General features: G+C 52.1%; 10 protein-coding genes across 10 annotated transcripts; 6 read left to right on the top strand and 4 right to left on the bottom strand.

The window, feature by feature from the left end:
* Nucleotides 1-1,772: 1,772 nt before the first annotated feature.
* On the top strand, nt 1,773-2,310 carry PHYSODRAFT_250698 (hypothetical protein; the record flags this gene model as incomplete). Its single annotated transcript, XM_009533991.1, has 2 exons — nt 1,773-2,038; nt 2,211-2,310. The coding sequence occupies 2 exons, from the start codon at nt 1,773-1,775 to the stop codon at nt 2,308-2,310; spliced, it is 366 nt and encodes a 121-aa protein (XP_009532286.1).
* A 483-nt stretch (nt 2,311-2,793) lies between these two features.
* Nucleotides 2,794-2,994, bottom strand: PHYSODRAFT_450206 (hypothetical protein; the record flags this gene model as incomplete). Its single annotated transcript, XM_009533990.1, has 1 exon — nt 2,794-2,994. A coding segment is annotated over one exon (201 nt), but the record flags the coding sequence as incomplete, so codon positions are not given.
* A 2,115-nt stretch (nt 2,995-5,109) lies between these two features.
* PHYSODRAFT_518228 (hypothetical protein) lies at nt 5,110-5,454 on the bottom strand (the record flags this gene model as incomplete). Its single annotated transcript, XM_009533989.1, has 1 exon — nt 5,110-5,454. A coding segment is annotated over one exon (345 nt), but the record flags the coding sequence as incomplete, so codon positions are not given.
* A 136-nt stretch (nt 5,455-5,590) lies between these two features.
* On the bottom strand, nt 5,591-6,169 carry PHYSODRAFT_515290 (hypothetical protein; the record flags this gene model as incomplete). The annotated part of the gene is made up of 1 exon (XM_009533988.1): nt 5,591-6,169. A coding segment is annotated over one exon (579 nt), but the record flags the coding sequence as incomplete, so codon positions are not given.
* A 2,457-nt stretch (nt 6,170-8,626) lies between these two features.
* Nucleotides 8,627-10,256, top strand: PHYSODRAFT_250686 (hypothetical protein; the record flags this gene model as incomplete). The annotated part of the gene is made up of 3 exons (XM_009533987.1): nt 8,627-9,459; nt 9,554-10,076; nt 10,158-10,256. 3 exons carry the CDS (start codon nt 8,627-8,629, stop codon nt 10,254-10,256), a joined length of 1,455 nt encoding a protein of 484 aa, XP_009532282.1.
* Nucleotides 10,257-10,609: 353 nt separating this feature from the next.
* PHYSODRAFT_303786 (hypothetical protein) lies at nt 10,610-11,837 on the top strand (the record flags this gene model as incomplete). The annotated part of the gene is made up of 5 exons (XM_009533986.1): nt 10,610-10,685; nt 10,801-11,016; nt 11,181-11,382; nt 11,411-11,586; nt 11,671-11,837. 5 exons carry the CDS (start codon nt 10,610-10,612, stop codon nt 11,835-11,837), a joined length of 837 nt encoding a protein of 278 aa, XP_009532281.1.
* A 685-nt stretch (nt 11,838-12,522) lies between these two features.
* Nucleotides 12,523-12,819, top strand: PHYSODRAFT_515441 (hypothetical protein; the record flags this gene model as incomplete). Its single annotated transcript, XM_009533985.1, has 1 exon — nt 12,523-12,819. A coding segment is annotated over one exon (297 nt), but the record flags the coding sequence as incomplete, so codon positions are not given.
* A 644-nt stretch (nt 12,820-13,463) lies between these two features.
* On the top strand, nt 13,464-13,771 carry PHYSODRAFT_451474 (hypothetical protein; the record flags this gene model as incomplete). Its single annotated transcript, XM_009533984.1, has 2 exons — nt 13,464-13,606; nt 13,672-13,771. Coding segments are annotated over 2 exons (243 nt in total), but the record flags the coding sequence as incomplete, so codon positions are not given.
* A 565-nt stretch (nt 13,772-14,336) lies between these two features.
* On the bottom strand, nt 14,337-15,688 carry PHYSODRAFT_515394 (hypothetical protein; the record flags this gene model as incomplete). Its single annotated transcript, XM_009533983.1, has 4 exons — nt 14,337-14,435; nt 14,478-15,088; nt 15,196-15,403; nt 15,461-15,688. The coding sequence occupies 4 exons, from the start codon at nt 15,686-15,688 to the stop codon at nt 14,337-14,339; spliced, it is 1,146 nt and encodes a 381-aa protein (XP_009532278.1).
* Nucleotides 15,689-16,821: 1,133 nt separating this feature from the next.
* Nucleotides 16,822-19,689, top strand: PHYSODRAFT_516045 (hypothetical protein; the record flags this gene model as incomplete). The annotated part of the gene is made up of 1 exon (XM_009533982.1): nt 16,822-19,689. The coding sequence occupies one exon, from the start codon at nt 16,822-16,824 to the stop codon at nt 19,687-19,689; it is 2,868 nt and encodes a 955-aa protein (XP_009532277.1).
* Between the last annotated feature and the right edge of the window lie 716 nt (nt 19,690-20,405).

Here is a 20,405-nt window from a genome sequence, read left to right as displayed (position 1 = left end):
GATTTTGGAACGTGAATGTATCGTATCAGCTTGTGCGCTACACTAGATGTCGCGTTGTAGCTGCCTGTGCAGTCCTCTAAGTACCATTTGAATAGTGACTAGCGTATCAGCACGCTTCGCGCCATATATTATTGTTATTACTGTTATTACTAGTATGGCAGCATCCTCACGGCGATTGGTCGTCTGAGTTGCTAAGGGGGCAACGCTACAAATATTCATTGAAATATTTGCAGCACCGCCCCCATTCAGTGTTTTTTTTGCTGTTAACAATATAGCATTTAGTCAAAGTATAATACTTGGAAAACAAGAAACAGATAAATATTTCTGAGCATTTTTGTGGTGATGGGGATAAACTAAGTATAATGTAGATGTTAGTTATGCATCGATCCTAACATCTCTGTCGCTTGGGCAGCATTTATAACATGCTAGTCATTATAAGCTACCTGAGCGAGCAGTCGGTCTCGAGACTACGTTTTCTGGGTGCGAAATTTAAGATACGTAGTGATATATGGCGCTTATCGGAGAACTCTGTACGCCGGGCGGTTAAGGCTCGATATAAGTGTTATTGTGGTTTCACTTCGATGCGTGGCATGATTGTGGAGGCTAAGATGGCATTTATAGAAACTATACTGTAGAGCCCAATGTTTTGTATCATTCATCACAACGAAGAAAGGATAAACATAGTCAGCAGGATTTCCACGAAATAAATACTTGTAAGAAGCATTGTCAATTATTGTTCGGGCTGTCTAAGAGGGCAGGGCTTTCACTATTGAATTGACCGGAGCCCAGGTTACACTGTATAATTTGTAACGCAGCATCCAGATACTCAAATTTAAGACCATCTACAGCCCGATTTAGCTCTCCTATTCACAAGTACCAGCCACGCTGCGCTTGGCTGGGCGCCCCTCCGGCGTCCCCGCTGTTCGCTTCGCTCACGACATGGAGATAGAACATTCTGGTTAGTACAGTCCTCGGCTCGCAGGAATGCTCGGCGCTGGGCCCGCCTCCGCAAATACCGCTGCGTCCTACGGCTACGCAACCTCGCAACCGCTCGCCTCCGTTGTACGCCGCTACCGCGGCAGTAACACTTTTACCCTGCTCATATGCGGTGCAGTGTACATGCATCGGAATGTGTCCTTGCCAAGGTAGTAAGTATTAACTAAACTCAAATGGCTGCATCAGTACCTCTTGATAGTGTAGCCAAAGCGTTTTTACAGACTTCTTACGGCATGCACCCATTCTGGCTGGTCTGATTTGATGGCACAGTTCATTAGATCAGACTTTTTGTCCCACCAAATCAAGGTATGCGTCTGTGGAGAGGCGGGTGCCTATCGTCGATCATCGACCACAAAGCCTACCTAAAAGCCCACCAATGCATGCAATCACATGGTGCGTCATACGAAGGCTCGCCACCCGGGTTACATAAGACTTTGCCCTCATTTTAATGGCTGTTAGATTGCTGATGAAAGGTAGCTTTCACGATTTGCTGTTGTTAAGTGCCGTCATTTGAATGATTGTTTTCATAAAAAGGTAATTTTCGCTCGAAATCGCCTCCAGGCGGGGAATGATAATGTGAAAAGTGCGCCGACAAAATCCATATAGGGCGCCAGCAAAAACAAAACAAAATAAATGTACGGTACATAACACAACGAGCGGCGCAGGGCTACGGCTAAAAGCCCCGGGGCCCGCAGGCGCCCCCATGACAACGACGACCCCATCGGCAACCTCTTGGCCTCGGCGCGCTGCCCGAAGACGCGTCCTACACGCAGCGGATGCCACCGGCCAGCGAGTACACGTACGCGTCGGAACAGCTCTCGACGCAGGCCGCGCCCGCCAAGAAGCTGCTGAGCCAGGAGACCATGGACATGCAGACGGCCATCAGCGAGCTGACCAAGGCCAAGGAGCACGAAGACCTGGGCAAGATTCAAGACAACGACATCGCCAACGTCGGAGCTAGCAACACCGGCGCCTGCTGCTCAATCTGCCCCACGTGGCCCGGGTGGAACGCCTTCACCAGGGCCAACTACAACGGGGGCACGTGCTGGCTCAAGGCAAGAACACGACCGTCAACAAGGCCGGCGTCAAGCCGAGGTTAAGAACACGGTCGGCCAGTCCACGCTCCAGCAAAACGTTGACTTTGTGGACAACGACATTGGCAACACGCCCGGCAAGACCCCGGCCGACTGCTGCGACATCTGCAACAACTGGAGCGGCTGCCGCTCCTTCTCGCGGAGCAACCTCAACGGCGGCACGTGCTGGCTCAAGAGCGCCAAGGGACAAACCGACTTAGCAGCGGTGGTAGCAGGTTGACTATTCTTTTCGCCACGGACCGCGATTGTGCTTTGTCGCTGGAGTCTAGTGAGTCGTAGAGAAGAATGCGTGCTGACGAAACATCAATCATGAAGCCGCCCCAGTGGTTCCATGCTACATTCACAGGTGCAATCAGCTTACCGCGAACCGTAGCCAACGTATCTTTAACGGCTTGGGCGTTCGGCATGTCCTTCGCCCCCTTCTGCTGCGCAACCAGATACAGCACCGCTGGGTCGAAGTGAGTAACGTCAGGTCGGTCCCGGAAAAGCCCTTGCATGATGACATTCATTGAGGCGTCGCTTAGCCTGTCGTAGCCCGCGATTTCAAGGAAGTTGACCTGCACAAGCAATCTAAAGGCTTAATAACTGTAATAATAGGCAAGCAAAATTGACAGCGTACCTGAGGAGTGCATATCCGCAGTCGCTCCAGACGAGGTGCAACCTGCAGCGGGTCTTGAGCTTGAGCGTCTTGACCGTTGGAGCCGGTGAAGCGTAATGAGCGCACCCAGGAAATTTCAGCTCTCACCTTGTGTAGTAACGCGATGGTACGATGCCACTTCTCCATAACCGCTAAAGTTGGCGTGGTCGCAATTCCAACTCCCACAATGTCCAGCGCAACGTCTTTTTCAATGAGACCAGGCTGCTGGGCGAGCAATTCGGATGCCATCGCCTCACATTTTGCCAAAACACGTAGAGGCAGAATCGCCCGGAGCTCATACGGCTGCATCAGCGACTTGTCGTTCGGCAAATTCTCTATGTTGTGCGCTCCCGCAACATGTTGGGTGCTCACGTCGAACAACCTGGCATCAAGGGTGGCCAACATGTCTCCGTAGAAGTCACGCCTATCTACCATGTTGATGACCCCCCGTAATGATATCGGCAACCTCGTCGAAATAAACAGACCATCATACAGCATTTCCCTGTTGCGAGTTTTTTGCTCAGTGCCCGACCCTGTGTTCTGCGCTGTTCCTGCAGACTGTCATCTTCTTCAGCGCTTCCCGCCTCTTCCTCATGCACAGCCTCAACCTCCTCCTCTTCGACGTCTTCATCCTGCTGGCTGTTCTCCTCGACCACTTCTCCCCTGTTTGTCTCCACGCTCTCGTTGGCCCCGTGACCCGCGCGAGCGTCCTCGGCCAGCGCCTCTTGATCTCTGCAACCGCGAATAGATTTTAGCCGCTGAGTCACTATTGGATAGTAATGGTTAATAAACCTTCTTGTGCACGTCATTTGACCACTCTTTTTCATGACTACAAACTCCGGGATGTTCTGACAGTAGATAATGATGTTCTTTGGGCGGACGTGGTCTCCATCTCGTTGACAATTGGTGTAGAAGTCAAGTACCCGAAGCTCATAAGGCTTCAGCTTTGCTTTTGTGTCAGCACCGGACTTGCGGATTCTCTTGGAGTCAGCAGGAACCTTTCTAACGAATGCAAGCTTCTCATCCGAGAGCTCGTCACGCCACCCGAGAAGAGTGAGCAATTGGATGCCATTCCTCCTTGTGACCTCCGACGCAGTCCATTCATCTTGATGCTCCGCCCATTCCTCGACCACCCGCGCTCTCTCCACCATAGGGATCTGATTGCACGTGCGCCGCTCCGCCATCGACACGTGTATAACCGCGATATGAGCGGGAAGGGGGAGGCAAATCGGAACCAGAAATACGGCGGTCGGACTTTGAACCGGTCCAACTGAACCGGATTCAAGTTAACTCGAGGGGATTCAACTTAACTCGAGCACTCGACTTAACTCGATCGGAGTCAAGTTAAGCCGAGAGGATTCACCTTAAGTCGAATGGATTCAATTTAACTCGAATACTCGACTTAAAAGTATCGGATAGTGTACGACGCTTTTAAAAGTGCGGTTCACGGAAACGATATGTAAGTTTTTTAAAGCAAAAGTGTGTACTGCTAAGATGTCAAGTTATACCTCCACAAACGCGCTAGTCGATATGCAGCACACGAGTCGCAAGCGGAGGGCAACCCCCACGTCGTGGAGCGGGTTGTCCAACCAGTACATCAGAGCTACTGATCACCATGTTTTGACCGATGTAGGAGTCGATAGAAGGCGTAAATCTACTCTCGTAAGCGGTGAACACATTGGCAGAACTGCTTGTATGAACTGGCGACCACATCAGGCTTGTTGGTGGGCAAGACGATACACCTGCTGGCGAATACACATCAAAGCTTTGACTAGGATATGCGCCGGCTACGTATGCTGCCATGTGAGGCCTTGTACGCATGTTGTTGCAGTATGCTGGTGTAGGCACGCCTACAAAGTTGAGATTTGGTTGATGCAGATCCGCATGCGCGTCGAAGCAAACCGGAGCTTCAGCATACACAGCGCCAGGAGGAGTGCTGTATCCAAACCAATTACCCTCTTGTGTTTGTTGCGGGTGTGAATCGTGTGTATACGTACTATGAGAGCTCGAAGCAGCACCAGTGGTTGGTACGAACCCATTGTGGCTGGCCACAGTTAAACTGTGCTGGCTGTTTACAATATTGTGACGCTCAACCTGTCCAACAATCCCCGTGTGGTGTACCAACGGCACATAGCTTAACTCCATTCCTCCATGCAGGAAACCAGCCTCTTCAGCAATTACCGTTTCTGGATTCACACTACTTGGGGTGGTAATGCTGGTAGCTGTTGTAGTATCAACAGATAGTCCACTTGAAACATGGTTCGGAACTGAATAAGTAGCGAACATCGGCTCTCCAGCACGTTGGGATCTCTGTTTTTTTTCCGCGCGCCTGCTCTGCAGCTTTTCTCCAAGTTCATTTCCAAGTCCCAGAAAAGTTCTGACTTAAACTATGAGCGCGCAGATTAACTTCAAATGCATAGCGCAGCCACACGAGTTGGCGACTACATCAACTGCCCAGCCATTCACTCGCATGTGGACTCGATATGCGCGACGTGTAGACCATTTGACGCTGTCCCGGTACAAACGCGACGCTTTCACCTTCTCCGCCTTCTCCAATACTAGCGAAGAGAGCGAATGCTTTTCGCCAGCCCCCAAAATAACCGAGCAAGACAGTTGCCGCATAGTCTCCGTAGCTACCGCATCGATATGCACCTCTAGGATATGTAATACACGGACATTTGAATCCACAGAAGTGCGAGCAACAGCAACAGCCTTGGCCTTAAGGATCCACTTTGCCGTTTGCTTGATTTCCACATTCGGATCTGCTATACTAGCACTTGGAGAAGGAATGTCACACCCGCTAGCGTGATCATGCTAGGCAAAAGAGCGCAGATTTCGCTTGTTTTTCGCTGAACATGGCGCTTCAGCATGCGTTAAAGACCTCGCATGGGTTGTTGGTGGTGGCATAACTTGATGGAGTGTAAAAAATATGCCATCGCCAGTAGCTACTATCTATCCACTGTTCCGAAAAGTAGTTTGCAAAGTTTCGCAATCCGGGCTTTGCTTTCCACCCCGAAATCACACGCTCCTTGATCGCACAGTACTCTGTGTAACTAGTAGTGTAATGCATATCCATAATTCCGGTAAACGCGGTCACTCTAGTTTCGCTATCAAGGTGCCTTGTCCGCTTATGAACGTTGTAAAGCACGTGGAAAAAGCTCATCAAGTACTTGCTGCCACGGAATGCACCTTCACTCTGAAGCGCATTAAACTGTGCGTCTTCAGCATCATCCATAACCGTGTCAACGCAAAGTGGGGCTTGAAAGATCCGCTGGTACATTTGGGCAACACACCCAAACGCTAACTCGTACTCGCGATGCGTTCTCGCGCTTACAACTAGGATAGCGATAAGGGGGTACACTCGAGAGCGATCTGTGAATCCACAAGTAACAGCAGGATATCCAAAATCGCTAAGTTTAAACGTTGCATCAGTGTGAAAAAGTCGGAAAGGTTCTTGTTCCGCAGGCGCGTCACACAGTCAGTCACTTGCTGCCGAGAAGGTATACCTAACGGTGGTGCGGGAATGTCATGAGTGCGGTGAAGTTGACTCCAAATGTGTCGGGGTTTGACGCCACACGAAGCCATTTCGGTGAGCACCTGTACAGACTTCGCCCCCGCGGAAATGTTCTTTGTTGTTGCTGTATACCCGCCACACAGGCCTGGTTTAACACTCACAGTACTTCCACTGAACTTCGCACTGCTCACCATTGTGGGCGTCCTCCAGTCTTGCACACGACGGGCTGATGCAATGCAGTCGTTGCTCGGCCATTTCATGGTCAGCATTGCAGATCCGGCAACAATCCATTGTCCGCTTTGCATACGCAGAAATCGGCGGCGCGGTGCTTCACAAAGGCGTCGCCGGAACCATGTTCAGCTAGTAGCTGCCACGCCATGGACATGCCTGCTGAAAGAGCCCCGCGCGTCAAAGACTTTTAATTTGTGGTGGAGCCTACGAGCCAAGTAGCGAGTCACAGTAGCTTGCTAGGGAACGTGTTACTATCAAAGAGAACGACAACTATCTACTCTACTACAAGTATTGCGCAGCCTTACGAAGGCCGTAAGGAGTTGAGATTCCTGAATCCAGCTCCCAGTATTAGCACAATATCTCTGCGGTAAATGCTCGTGTATTTGTGGTTAATACCATGTCGGTACATGCATGTAGTGAATGAAGCACGAACAGGTAAATCTATCGTCACTGATGCCTCGTGTTATTACACCCCGTCGCGTGCACGTGGTGAATGTGTGAGTCACAATGCGACACCCGCGAGCTAGTGCTCTTTTTATTCAAGTTTTGCCGACGCCCGCAATTCATTTTGCTGGAGGCTCCAATTCGCGGGTTTTGTTGCTGGCGCCCGTTTGGTTTTGCTGGCGCCCCATCTCGTTTTGCTGTCACCCCAAAAGGTGTTTGTTCACACCCCGGTCTCAATGACTTGTGTCGAGATTCCGTAACCAGACCAGGTGACGCATAGATAGAAGGATGCGATTGGTCAAAAATAAGGCTTTTAAAGGCTGTTGACTGTGAAGTGTTTGTGCTGGAAGTTCGCACGGCGGCGTACCAAGGGGTCCTTGCGCTCATGATTTTTGCGTGTACGCCTATTAAATGTATTCCTGTAATAGATATTACCACGACATGATGCTGGACAAGGTGCAATTCCTCCTCAGCAGCGGTACAATTGCCCTCTTGTAGGTGCGGACACGTAGATGCCGCTGCCGGGCACCATGTATATCTCCTTCTACTCACACTGTTGCCCCGCTCTGCGACTCCGGGCCAGCTCGTGCTCCTCTTGCTCGGCGACTGGACCACGAGCTGCGCAAGCTGCCTCAGCGGTGGTGCGTGTATCAACCTCACACACAAGCCAGTGCTGCAGTATTCCTTAGTTGCGTGCAACGAAACGTTCGCCGTCCGCCTCAGATGTTTACCGGGGGGAGGTGAGCGGACCAAAGACGTCATGTCCGCGCTCGCAACCTTGCGATCTGGCCGCGAGTGCTGTGCGTGACAGCTCTTGGCCCCCAGTAACGGGACGACCGCCGGTGCTCAGGGTAACACCTAGTCTACCGTCGGTAGTAGACTCTACCGATAGATAAAATAGCTTTCGTGGCTACACCTGCTGTGATGGCTTACGGTATCGCCCATATTGGCGTCTGCTCGCACCTAGATTGACGCTTTTGTTCATGACGACGAAGGCAGCCATCGGAGCGACAGTCGGGTATGCTGTTGCCGTGCAGCACCCGCCGTGGACGAATATTTGAGCCATTTGAGCCAATCACACAGCCATAATCAGCGTAACAACCCCATACCACGCGTTCTCAGTCAAAAGCGTTGATACACCATCCTGTTTGGTTGTAGCGTTGCATTGGGTCGATCAAACATTGTTCTGAGAAATGGTAGGCCGAGCTGGTTAAGCCGGAGTACAAATCTCTATACTGAAGTTACTATAGTTGGAGATTGATAATGGCCCCTAACCCGTTTTCTATATATATCAATTTATCGCTGTAAAAAGGGTGTAAGGTGTAGTAAATCAGCATAAGAAGTCTAGTGCGTGTTTCATTACCATACCTCACAGACAGCTTACTTTGGGTGTTGCGCGTTTGGCACTCTTGTTCAGGCCTTCCGAAATAATCATTGTATTGCAGATCCAATACAATATTTCTCAGTAAATAACTTATTTTTTGTAAAAAGCATTTCTTGGTCAATAAAGTATTTTTACAGGTAATTACCCCTTTTGTTTATTTACGAAAAATACTTTTTACGACACTGTAAAAAAGTGTTTTGCTAAACTCTTCACGACAGCCACCAGATAGCTCGTAGTTACGCCACAAGGCATGCCTTCAAGAGAGCTGTTCATCTCATCCACTCTAGCGTACTACCAGCACCTTATCTACCATTTCTGAATTCATCATGCGTTCGCAAACATCCTTCACGACCAAGCAAGTCTGCACCTACTTCTTCACCCCGCTGCTCGACGAGCAAGATGAGCCCACTGAGCACTTTTGCTGCCAGTGTGGCACAGTGCGCAAACAAGACGTCAAGATGGGCTACTCGAACCTCTTTAGCCACGTGCTGAAGCAGCACCCCGACTACGTGACCACGCTGGCGAACAGTGGCTTCAACTCGGGGACGCTGGTCATTTTTATCGACCAGAAGAGCCAGACCGTCTACGGCTGGCTGGACTTTGTCACTGAGTGCAACCTCCCTTTTTCGTTCTACGAACGCCCGACTGTGGACAAGTACACGACGATGAAGCGGATTTGCACCGAGATGCTGTTGAAGTACGCGGTCTTGGTCACCAAGGAGGTCGAGATTGGCATCAGTGCGTTCATCCCTCTCGAATTCGGTATCATGCTGGACGGGTGGAGTTTCCACTCGGAGCATTACGTCGCCGTTTTTGCGGTTTTCGAGCACGACCAGCGCTCTGAGAAGGTTCTCCTGGTATTGGCTCCAATCGCGGATGACAGTGTTGAGGACCAGACGGCTGAGAGCCACGTCGCCTTCCTGACCGGTATTCTACCGTTTTTCAAGCGGGGCACTTCCAGCATCATCTACCTCCTGTCTGACAATTGCTCTGTCAACACGAGGTTGGCTGATTTGCTTCAGGTGCCGTTCATCGGCTGCGCCAGCCATCGGCTCAATTTGGCGGTCAACGTGTACCTCTCCGACTACGAGCCACTGCTGGAGCAAATGCAGCAACTCATGCGAAAGCTGCGAGGACTGAGCAAGGCGAATCGACTGAGGTAATTTGTACTTTGTGCTTTTTTTGAGATCGTGATATATTGTACCGATCCAAATTGTATTTTTTACTTTTTTGCTCTTTTGTTTTTTTCTCAGGCAAAAGACCAATTTGCGCCGGGTACTTCGCCAGGCGACTCGATGGGGCTCCACGTTCAAGATGCTCGAGCGTTACTTTGACCTGCGCGACGCGCTGGACACGGACGACGACGACATCGTGTCGTTGATGCCGACTCGCCGCCAAGAGAGTCGCCTGCGTGCCCTGCGCGACCAGCTCCGTGATTTTCAGAGCGGGACAATGAAGCTGCAGGAGGACAGCAACACGCTTCTCGATGTGCGCGACATCTTTGATGCGCTCGTCGAGAAGCATCCCGTTGTCGACAAGTACCTTGCAGCCGATGCTGCCATCGTGAAGGACCCAGACTTCGAAGCTGCGTGCGTGCTCGCGCTGGCGGACAAGACCGAGGAGCTGACGGAGGACCAGCAGTTCATGCTGAGTCCGTTCGAGACCGTCGCCTCCGCTACCGTAACTCCCAGCCCCGGCGGGCGCCCCCAAAGCTTCGCGGACCAGGTCCTGTGGGCGAGGAAGAAGCAGCGCACGTCGCAGAAGAAGTTTGGAGGGGTACGCCACATCCCTCCAACTTCTAACGCTGTCGAACGTTTGTTCAGTGTCGCGAAGCACACGCTGTCGAACCACTGACAGGGTATGCTACCGGTGCACTTTGAAACGGTGCTGTTCTTGAAGCTTAATCGGCGCTTCTGGAATGCGGGTACCGTCACCAAGGTGGTGAACGGAGAGTAAGTCACTCGATAGTGATGAAGGTAATGATCAATACAATACTTTCCACTCCAATATTTTACTTTGCTGTTGCCGTTGTCAGTCATAATAGTTTATTTCTTACCATTGTGTTAATATTATTGCAGTATTATTATCGGAAGGCCTGCTCTTGTTACCATTAACCCCCCATTCACCAATGTATGCTCAGCATACATGATCATACGATTGTAATAGACTTTGTATCGAGAGTGAACGAATGGAATACAAAAGTCAAGTGTGCTCATTTGGGAGGAACCTTCCAAGATGCACAGGGCTAGGTAGGTGGTTAGGAGCGGGCATTCTCTGCAGCACCAGATGAGAGGTCTAGGTACAAGTCCATGCCACTAGCCAGCCAGTGGTTCAGTTTCGAAATTGACCGCTTGAGCACGAGTGAGTTCGCCCATGTCGGCGCCCGTACGTCGACTAACACGTTCCCAGAATCGGCAGATACGTAAGAATGCACTAGCGCTGGTATGTGTTTGGTATTACGGTGACGTAAGAGCCCTACTTTTGTGTTTACTGCCCGCAGACGCAGAAGCAGCTAAGGCAAGGTCCCAAACTGATGATCGCAGCGGTTTCGCCCCTTCAAGGCAGTCGGCGAAGTCTTGCAAGAAAGCCAAATCTACACCCGTAACGCCGCGCACTGCGGATGTTGCTTCGACTACCATCGCTGCTGGTGATTCCAGACACGGTTTGGCCTCGGCTGAGGCGCTGCTGAGCCCTGGTGCCAGTACCTCCGCCTATAGTACGACCCGCTCAGGTGCAGACTAAGGGCGAATCGGTCGATGCGAGCCCGTGAGGAGCACTTATACTCCCGACGGAGTGACAGATCAGTGCTTGTACCCTTATATGGCCCACCATAGGAATCCGATTGCAAATAACATTTTTATATTGACCTAGCTGCTGCAGTTACTGGGGAAAGAAGCACCGCAGATCGGTCCGAGAGAGCTTGCTCAGCTGCCCGAAACCTGTTTGAACACCGAGAACCCGTTGACCAAAGCGACCAGACTGCACTACACGCCTCTAGCGATGCATCGTCAACTCACAGTACTTGCTCCAGCGGTGCGCCCACCACTGTTGCGCCTCTGTCGAGTGATAACGATGGACCTGAGTATGTGAGTCTGAATTCCGATGTGGAGAGCGGAAAATGAGACTGAGAGCGAATATTTCGAGGGCGGCACTATTGAAATTGAATGTGATGATAGTTGTGAGACCGAAAGCGACGATGAGGTGGACGAGGCGGACGATTTGTTGTATCAAATGAGTCAAAACAAGGAAAGCGTGCGTGCAATGAAGGAAAACGGCTGGGACTACGGTATGATTTTGCTCAGGGCTTTACTATAGAAATTGATGCAATTGATACTTACACGTAGGTGTCGTAACTCATTGGCGTTTGTAGATGTATCGCCGGACCCTACTTCGTCTCATGAGTATTCCGGTCTTTACAACGGGAGCTATGGACCAACACGAGCTGTCCTGGAGAAAGCCAAGTCACCCCTCGACCTGTTCCTGTTTTTCATGCCACCGAAGTTGTGGGAAGTTACCGCCCAGGAAAGCAACCGATAGATGATAGGTCGTTGGGCTACCGAACTACAAGCAAAACAAAAGCGGGCTCGTGCGAAACACCCTATAGTGCCTGTCGAGAAAAAGAAAGCGATTCGCGACCGCATGCGTGCAATGGAGCCGATCGCACCGCATTAGCTCCTTGTCGTGATTGGTCTGATGTTGGCAAGAATGCTTTGCCCACACAAGCGTCGATTGGCTTACCAGTGGGCTACAACATTCGTGGGTGCCATTCCACGCGGGGCTTTCAACAACTACATGAGCAGGAACAGGTATGAAAGCTGTCATCTACTGAATATTTATTAGCATAGTAAATTCTCACTGCTGTGCTGCTAACAACTATGTAAGGTTCGACGAAGTGCTTAGAAACTTGCACTTCTCCAACAATGAGGACCTCCGTGCAGCTAGCGACCGCGCATGGAAGATAAGGCCTGTCGTCACGTGCCTGCAGCGCACGTTCAAGTCAGGTTATGAGTGTCCTCCAGTGCTCTCTTTCGATGAAGGAATGCTGCCTTCGAGGTCTCCTTTCAATGGCACTCGTGTCTATATGAAAGACAAGCCCCACAAATGGGGGACCAAAATGTTTCTAACTTGTTGTGCCAAGACAGCATACTGTCTGAGGTATTTGGTGTGGCAAAATATTGCGGTTGTTTATATTATCTAACTAACCAACCTATTGGCGTGATGTTTGGTTAGACTCGAAGTGTACGGTGGTGTAAAGCAGCATCTTGGCACTGGCCCTCAAAGGATCGATACCAAGTCGGGTCCAGCTGCAGTACTGCGAAATCTCGAGCAGATCATACCAACAGGTCGCAGGACTTACCATGTCGTTGCAATCGACAGGTTTTATACCTCGGTTCCGCTCCTAATGGATCTTTTATCAAAGAAAGTTTATGCAGTGGGGACCATTCAGACGTCGCGCGTCGGGTTTGCCAAGAGCGTCATAGACAAAAGAAAAAACGACCAAAGACGTGATGCGTGGTGAATTCAAGATGGCAAAGGCCAAAGATGTTCCGACCATGACTGCAGTATCCTGGATGGACTCGAAACCAGTCCACTTTTTTATCAACAGGGGCTTCATCAAACGTGACAACTGTCGGTAAGCATCTAACAAGCTGGTATATATCTTTCTATCCTACAACGTATATGCCCAGACTAATCGACGTTATTTTATTTGCTTTTTGCGAATCAAACAGGTCGCCGTATGCCCAGTGGAGAGCAGGCAAAAGTACTGTGCCCGAAGTTAGTCGTGGATTATCATAACCGGATGGGTGGAGTTGATGTCCACGACCAACTTTGATTGCAACGGTACTCCTTGCAGCTAGCTTTGTCTTTAAGAAGTACTACAAGGCTCTATTCGTGGGCCTTGTCGACATGGCACTTGTAAATAGCTACATCGTGCACAAAGAGTATCGCAAGAGGCACGGAAAGAAGTCTATCACAAGAGACGAGTTCCTGACAGAGTTGCAAGCGCAATTGGTGGGTCTCTCTGTGGAAGACTTTGGTGCTTTCAAGGCGTCTTCACGCTCGCCAACTCCGTCACCATATCGCCCCGCTCAGCCACAGAGAGACGATGATGGCGTTCCACACGTTCCGAAAGAGACAACGGACATGCTTGCGGTAAAAACTACAGGTCAGACAAAGCGGCGTCAACGTGCATGCAAAGTGTGCAGTATTTGGCGGGATGACACGGCAACGGCAGCTAACGGGAAGCCCAAGCGGGGCAAGAACACAAAATGGCTCTGTCGACCATACTCCAAGGGCGAAGCTAAGTAAGTCAATGGTGTACTGCAGTGTATATTGCCACCAGCTAATTATGGTATTCTTTCTTACGCAGGTGCTATCTATGCAATCTAATCAGGAAAGACAGCCCTCACCCGACGAAGACTTGCTTCCAAGTGTGGCATGAAGACTGGGACTGCGGGCGAAATATTCCATACGAACACCAAGACAGTCGAATCCAGTTTAGGAAAGGCACCGGCGCTCGCAAGAGAAGCAGAACAAGTGACATCGATGCCGAGGAGGGAGATTGCTCGCTCTGAAAACCGTGTCACTAACAGTTAGTCACAGATATTCATCCCAAAACCATTGCATACATCGTAGTAGTGTTCGCTTTCTGTTTGGTTCGAACGTATGCAACGTAGCATAACATCGCCATCATTTAGCCAGGACATGTCATACCTCAGCAGAGCATACATGTTTTGTTCGGATTGGAGTCATAAGCCGAATTTGATTGCTTCACATGTATGCATCATGTATGTCGCCCATACATTGAGGCAATTCAATAGCAGCCGAATCCCCTAATGCCTCCATCATACAAAAATGAAGATAGTGCTACAAGAAAAGGCACGTATGCTGAGCATACATAGCTGCAAAAAACAATGTGTAGAATTTGTGTGCGGTGAATGGGGGGTTAAAAGGTATTCAGACAGGCAAATATGCATTTTTCGTGTTAATATTTAGCTAGCAAATATCAAAAGCAAGAAAATAATCTGCCGCTCACTACTCAAGGCTTTCAGCTGTCTGGTTCAGGATGAGAGAGCTGTAAACCTCGTTGTCTTGCAGCTGACCCATGTGCTCTTGGAAAAGCTGATTGTCGGGCTGTCGTGGGTCCTGTCCGAGACGGCCGAACATGTACTCTACCTTTCGCGCCGAGGTCTGCTGCTCGTTCACCATAGACACAGCCTCTTCGATCCAGTGGATCATTTGCACCCGATCCACTTTGTACTTACCTCCGGCTGGAATCGTTTGCGAGACCTTCCACTGTAGAAATTTCTTCTTGATGGCCACTTTGAGAGGCCTGTTGGCGTAAAGCTCACCGATCTGCATTATGGGCGTCAAGCCAACCGGAATAAACTCGTGCATGAGTCCCTTTGCGTCCAAATAATCGATCACTTCCTGGCACGTGTGAGCTGAGGCGGCATCCCACATAAGACCAATCTTTTGACCTGGAAACAGACTAACCAGGAAGTCGACATACTTTTTTGCGGTAGGAATGTCCATCCAATGCGAGGGCTGAAAGTTGACGCTGGCATCACCGCCATCCTGACGCCACGTAGAAAAACGGCGCGCAAGGGTGCCATTGTGTGTTGCCGTCATCACAACGAAGGGAGGGAGAATCATGGAGGAATACATTTCCGCAGAAACCATCTCAGTGCACCCCTTTTTGGCGTCTGAAGCCACATTTGAGCCCACTCGCTTATTTCCTGTTGGAACCACGAACTCGGTGTCTCTGGGGGAAACTTGATAAATACCTCGTCAGCGTTAATAAGAACTGTACATGTCTTCAAGTTGTTTCGGATCTTTTGGGAGGCCTCGAGTGCAATTGCGATCGAATTTGTCGGAACCTTTTGAGACACACTCTCCTTCCGAATGCTCCAGTTGGCACCTTCAAGCCTGCGACAGACCCATTGAGCAAGCGCAGGTGATATTCCGCCATCGTTGAGCTTCATCACCGTGCAAAATTCGCTTTGCGCTGCTCCTTCTTCCATACTTCCAAATTGTTGGATCATCCGCACGTAAATTTCGTGCCGGGAGATCGGATTTCCAGATTCCCAGGACTTTTTGACCTCGTCTAAGAGAAACAAGGCCTCCGTAGGTTACTTGAGCGACCGGTCGTGAGTGACTGTTTTGATGGAGGTCGTCAAATACTTTATCCCATCGCTCTTCTTGGCGAGCTTGGCTGCTTTCTGACGCGTCACGTGCGGGTGGGATGTCGCCGTGATGAAGCGCTTGGTTGTCGGCGTTCTGAATCGTACAAGGATGGAGACGCCAGAGTCCATGTCGAGCTCTTCAACGTGAAAGAGACCTCGAAACCCAATGGGAACCGACTGCAAGGCAGTACTTAGAATCATGTGCTCCGGAAATGGTATCCATTTGGGGTAAAACGAGTGCTTGGACACCCAGTTGGTAAACGTAGAGTGTAGAACACCAAAAACCCTGCATGTTACATCGGCGTCCTTATTGCCAAGCGCTGGATGGAAGTAGTAAAATATGACTACGGATCGGTCCTGCCAGGTCATGGTGCTGTAGTGATTGCTCGTTGACCGGACGTCAAGCGGGGAAACGTCACACTGAAGCGAGAGTTCTCCAATAGCAGCCTGAATTGTAGAGTTTATAATGTCTCGACAAAGTTTGCGAATTTGCTGCTGTTGAATCCTTGCTTCTGCTGCCGCAACATCGATGCTGGCTCTGGACTTTTTCGATAGTTCTGGCCTGAAGGCGAATGTGTGTATTGATGGCATTCTGCTTCGTGCGCGCCTCTTGCGCTTTCACCCACCCTGTGTTTGATGCATCCTGCAGCAGAAACTTCTTCATGAGGAAGGCGGAAATTGGCGAATGATCTAAACTAGCTTCCGGTGTGGCTTCTAATAATAGAATCGCTTCGCTGAAGGCTATTGCAGCGATGTTTTGAGAGTCGAACATTAGATACGCGAGGCCCAAATCTTATGTTAACCAGGGATTCGAATATGCTTTCTTTGTGTTAAGAAACCGCTATCAAACGAAACCAAATGCTCGAAAATCTTGATTTGGCATTCTATCTGTTAACCATTCTTTCTGTGAGGTACGGTATAGGGGGGGCTTTGCCCCAATAATGTCCAGCGCAACAAATACTTTTACCTAGTGCTTTGATCACATATCGAGTGCAATACAAGCTCACCAATACGCATTATCAACTGCATTTGTACCTTGAACGATATTGTACCGTCGTTGTGGTACAGATCTAGATGCCGTAGTGATGCCTCTGGATAGTGATAAAAAGTGGTCTATCACTACGCGCAGTTATGTGTGTGGTGCACACTAATCCCACGGCACGTACGTACGCGCAGATCGGAGGTCTCATTCTGCGGACAGGCCGGACGCGAACGAGAGGTCCGTCCGTCGTCGTTCGCAGCGTCGCGCTCCGACAGTAGCCACTCGCTCCGTAGCCGGCACAGCACAAGAAGATCGCAAGAGGCAGCAACAGCGACAAACAGACCCCGCAGCAATGGTGAGCTCTGCACGGCCCAGCGACGTGGGCATCCTGGCCATGGAGGTGCATTTCCCCTCGGACTATGTGGACCAGCAGGAGATGGAGGCATTCGATGGCGTCAGCAGCGGCAAGTACACTCTGGGCCTGGGCCAGCTGGGCATGGCGGTGCCCGGCGACCGAGAGGACGTGAACGCGCTGGCGCTGACTGCAGTGTCCAGGCTCCTGAGCAAGTTCGGCGTGTCCCCCGAGCAAGTTGGACGTCTGGAGGTGGGCACGGAGACGCTGGTGGACAAGAGCAAGTCCACCAAGACCGTCCTCATGCAGCTGTTCGGAGACAACGCCGATGTGGACGGAGCCACGGTCATCAACGCCTGCTACGGCGGCACCGCGGCGCTGCTGAACGCCGTGGCCTGGGTCGACAGCTCCTTCTGGGACGGAAGATACGCCGTTGTGGTGGCTACGGACATTGCAGTGTACGCGAAGGGCCCCGCTCGTCCCAGTGGAGGATGCGGAGCCGTGGCGATGCTCATCGGACCGGATGCACCCATGGCGCTGGACTGCACGACCAAGGCGACCCACGCGACCAACGTCTGGGACTTCTACAAGCCCAATGTGAGCAGCGAGTACCCGACGGTGGACGGCAAGCTGTCTAACTCGTGCTATCTACACGCGCTGGACGAGTGCTACCAGCTCTTTTGCAAGAAGAGTGGCAAGGCCGAAGGCAAGGGCCCTGGCGTTGACTCGGTCGACTACGCAGTGTTCCACTCGCCGTACAACAAACTGGTGCAGAAGTCGTTCGCTCGGCTGCTGTTCTTGGACGCGAGACGAGTGCTGAGTGAGAACGACGAGGTTGCCAAAGAGAAGTTTGCTTCGCTGAGCAAGTGGGCGGACGCGCCGCTGGAAGACACGCTGAACGACCGCGAACTGGATCTGGCGGTGCGTGCTGTTGCCAAGGAAGACTTTAAGACCAAGGTGGGGCCGAGCTGCACCACCTCGCAGCAGCTGGGTAACTGCTACACTGCGGCCGTCTACATGAACCTGGCGACGTTGGTGCACGCTCGTGCCAAGGATCTGTCCCTCGGGGCGCGTGTGCTTATGTTCTCGTACGGCTCGGGTAGCCTTGCCACCATGTTTGTGCTTCGCACGCGTGAGCCGACGGAGTCGTCGAAGGGCAAGTTCTCGCTGGAAAAGATTGCCAAGGCGCTGGACCTCACCGCTCGTCTGGAAAGCCGCAACAAGAAGACGCCGGAGGAATACACGGCCCGCATGAAGTTGCGTCAGAGAACCTATGGCGCCAAGAACGGTCTGAAGCTCACGCAGTCGATTGCGTCCATTCCTGAAGGCGACTTCTATCTTGACCGGATCGATGACATGGGCCGCCGTTTCTACGCTCGCTCTAAGCCGCTAGTGACTTCGGAGGGCGACAAGCAGGAGCAGCAGCACGTTACGAGGACTGCGCAGGAGCTCGCTGGAGCTGTGTACGTGACTGGTACAAGCGTTGGTCTGCCGGGTCAGGCCAAGGCTTTCGAGGGCGAGCAGTCTGTTGAGAAGTTGCTGGCTGGAGAGAACTGCATCAGTCCAGTCACCGACGCCGCTAAGGACAAGATGATCGCCCAGAACATCGTGCAGGTCCATAAGGACAAGACTAGCGGCGAAATGACGCTCACCCCAGTGTCCACCCGTGAGAAGTGCATCCAAGTCTCAGCAGTTGTGAATCACGTTGATCTGGAGAAGGACTACGGTATTGCTGCGACCATCGCCCGCTCGATGGACGAGCCCACGCAGTTGGCTGTGGCTGCCGGCCTGGAGGCTGTTCGTAACGCTGGTCTCGTGGACGGAGCCGATAGCAACTGGCGTTTGCCGGAGAACATGAGGGACTCGACAGGCGTCATCTACGCCACGTCCTTCCCTACGATGAACGCTGCCGTGTCGGAAATATCTCGTTCTTACGAAGAGGGCAAGGAGGGCGAGTCTGCCTATGAGATGGACCGCAAGATCCTTTTCCGGCTCCTGGTACTCGCTAACGCGCAGGTGGCTCAGCTCACCGGTGCTCGCGGACCCAACACGCAGATCAACGCGGCGTGTGCTGGTGCCACCCAAGCTATTGGCGTCGCCCAGGACTGGATCAGCTCGGGCAAGTGCCAGCGTGTGATCGTCGTGTCCAGCGACACGGCTAGCTCGGAGACCATGATGCCCCTGATCGGTGGTGGTTTCCGAGCTCTTGGTGCCGCGTGCATTGCTCCGACGGCGGATGCAGCGGCGCGTCCGTTTGACGCCAAGCGTAGTGGTATGATTGTCGGCAGCGGCGCGATCGGTGTGGTGCTGGAATCGCCCCTGGCTTACGCGGAGCGCTCGGTGACAGCAAGCAAGAAGCCCGTGCGCTTGCTTGCGACGCAGTACAGCAACTCGGCCTACCACGGAGCTGCGTTGGAGCCGAACCACGTTGGACAGGAGCTCGTGCGCTTCCTGCAGCGCGTGGAGACCGACTTCGGCATCACCCGCGAGAAGATCGCTCGCAACGGCGTGTACTACAGCCACGAGACCGGCACCAACGCGTCGGCCAAGTCGTCGTGCGCCTACACGGAAGTGACGGCGTTGCGCACGGCGTTCGGTTCGGAGCTGCTCGGAGAGCTGATGATCGCGAACACCAAGGGCATCACGGGCCACCCCATGGCCGTCGCCTTCGAGGACGTCGCCGCTATCGAGGGCCTTCGCCGCGGCTGCGTGCCGCCTGTGGTGCACTTCGTGACGCACGACCCGAACCTGGGCGAGACTCCGCTTCGCCTTGCGCCGGGCGGCGCCTACGTGCACAAGTACGCACTTCGCTTCGCTGCAGGCTTCGGCTCGCAGCTCGCGTTCTCCCTCTACACGCTCGACAACTGAGCAGCTAGCTAGCCAAGACAAGTCAAGTCTTCCTTCCTGCCCGATCGACATGGTAGATGTACAGAGATACTTTCATGACACAAGATCAAATAGAGCCTCCAAGTGACCCACCAACCCAACTCTGAATGCCAAGTGCGTGATACATTCCTTAACTCATAGACAAAACACGCACCCTACCTTCTTGAGTCCGCCGAGCGGAGTTACATACCTGCCTCCTAAAACTCCACGGACACGTTGCTCGCCGTGCGCTTCTGCTTGAAGCTGCTCGCCTCGTTGCCCCAGACGTCGTGGCTGTCGTCCGGGCTGGGGCCGCCGCTGAACTCGAACGGGGTCTGCTCGCTCGAAATGGTGCTCGCCATCACGCCCGTGCCGCCCAGAATGCTGTCAGTGCGACGGATCTCGTTCTCGGCGTCGATGTCGATCGAGGACGGGCTGCCGTAGCTGGCAGGCACCATCCCAGCCGCTCCCGCCCCAGCAGCGTACTGCGTCGACGTTGCGGTGCTGGCGTAGTTGTTGCTGTAGCCGCTGTCGCCGTAGTTGCTGCTGTAGTTGTTGACGTTGCCATAGTTGTTGTTACCATAGTTGTTGTTACCATAGTTACCATAGTTGTCGTAGTTGTTGTCATTGTAGTTGGACTGAGCTGCGTACGCCGTGGTTGCCGATGACGCGGAGGGCGGAGCGGTCATGGCACGAGCGGTGGCCGGCTTGTTAGGCGA

Source organism: Phytophthora sojae (genome assembly GCF_000149755.1).
Source record: "Phytophthora sojae unplaced genomic scaffold PHYSOscaffold_7, whole genome shotgun sequence".
NCBI classification, from domain to species: Eukaryota; Oomycota; class Peronosporomycetes; order Peronosporales; family Peronosporaceae; genus Phytophthora; species Phytophthora sojae.
Note: the sequence above shows the minus strand (reverse complement) of the source record. Positions and strands in the feature narration are given on the sequence as shown.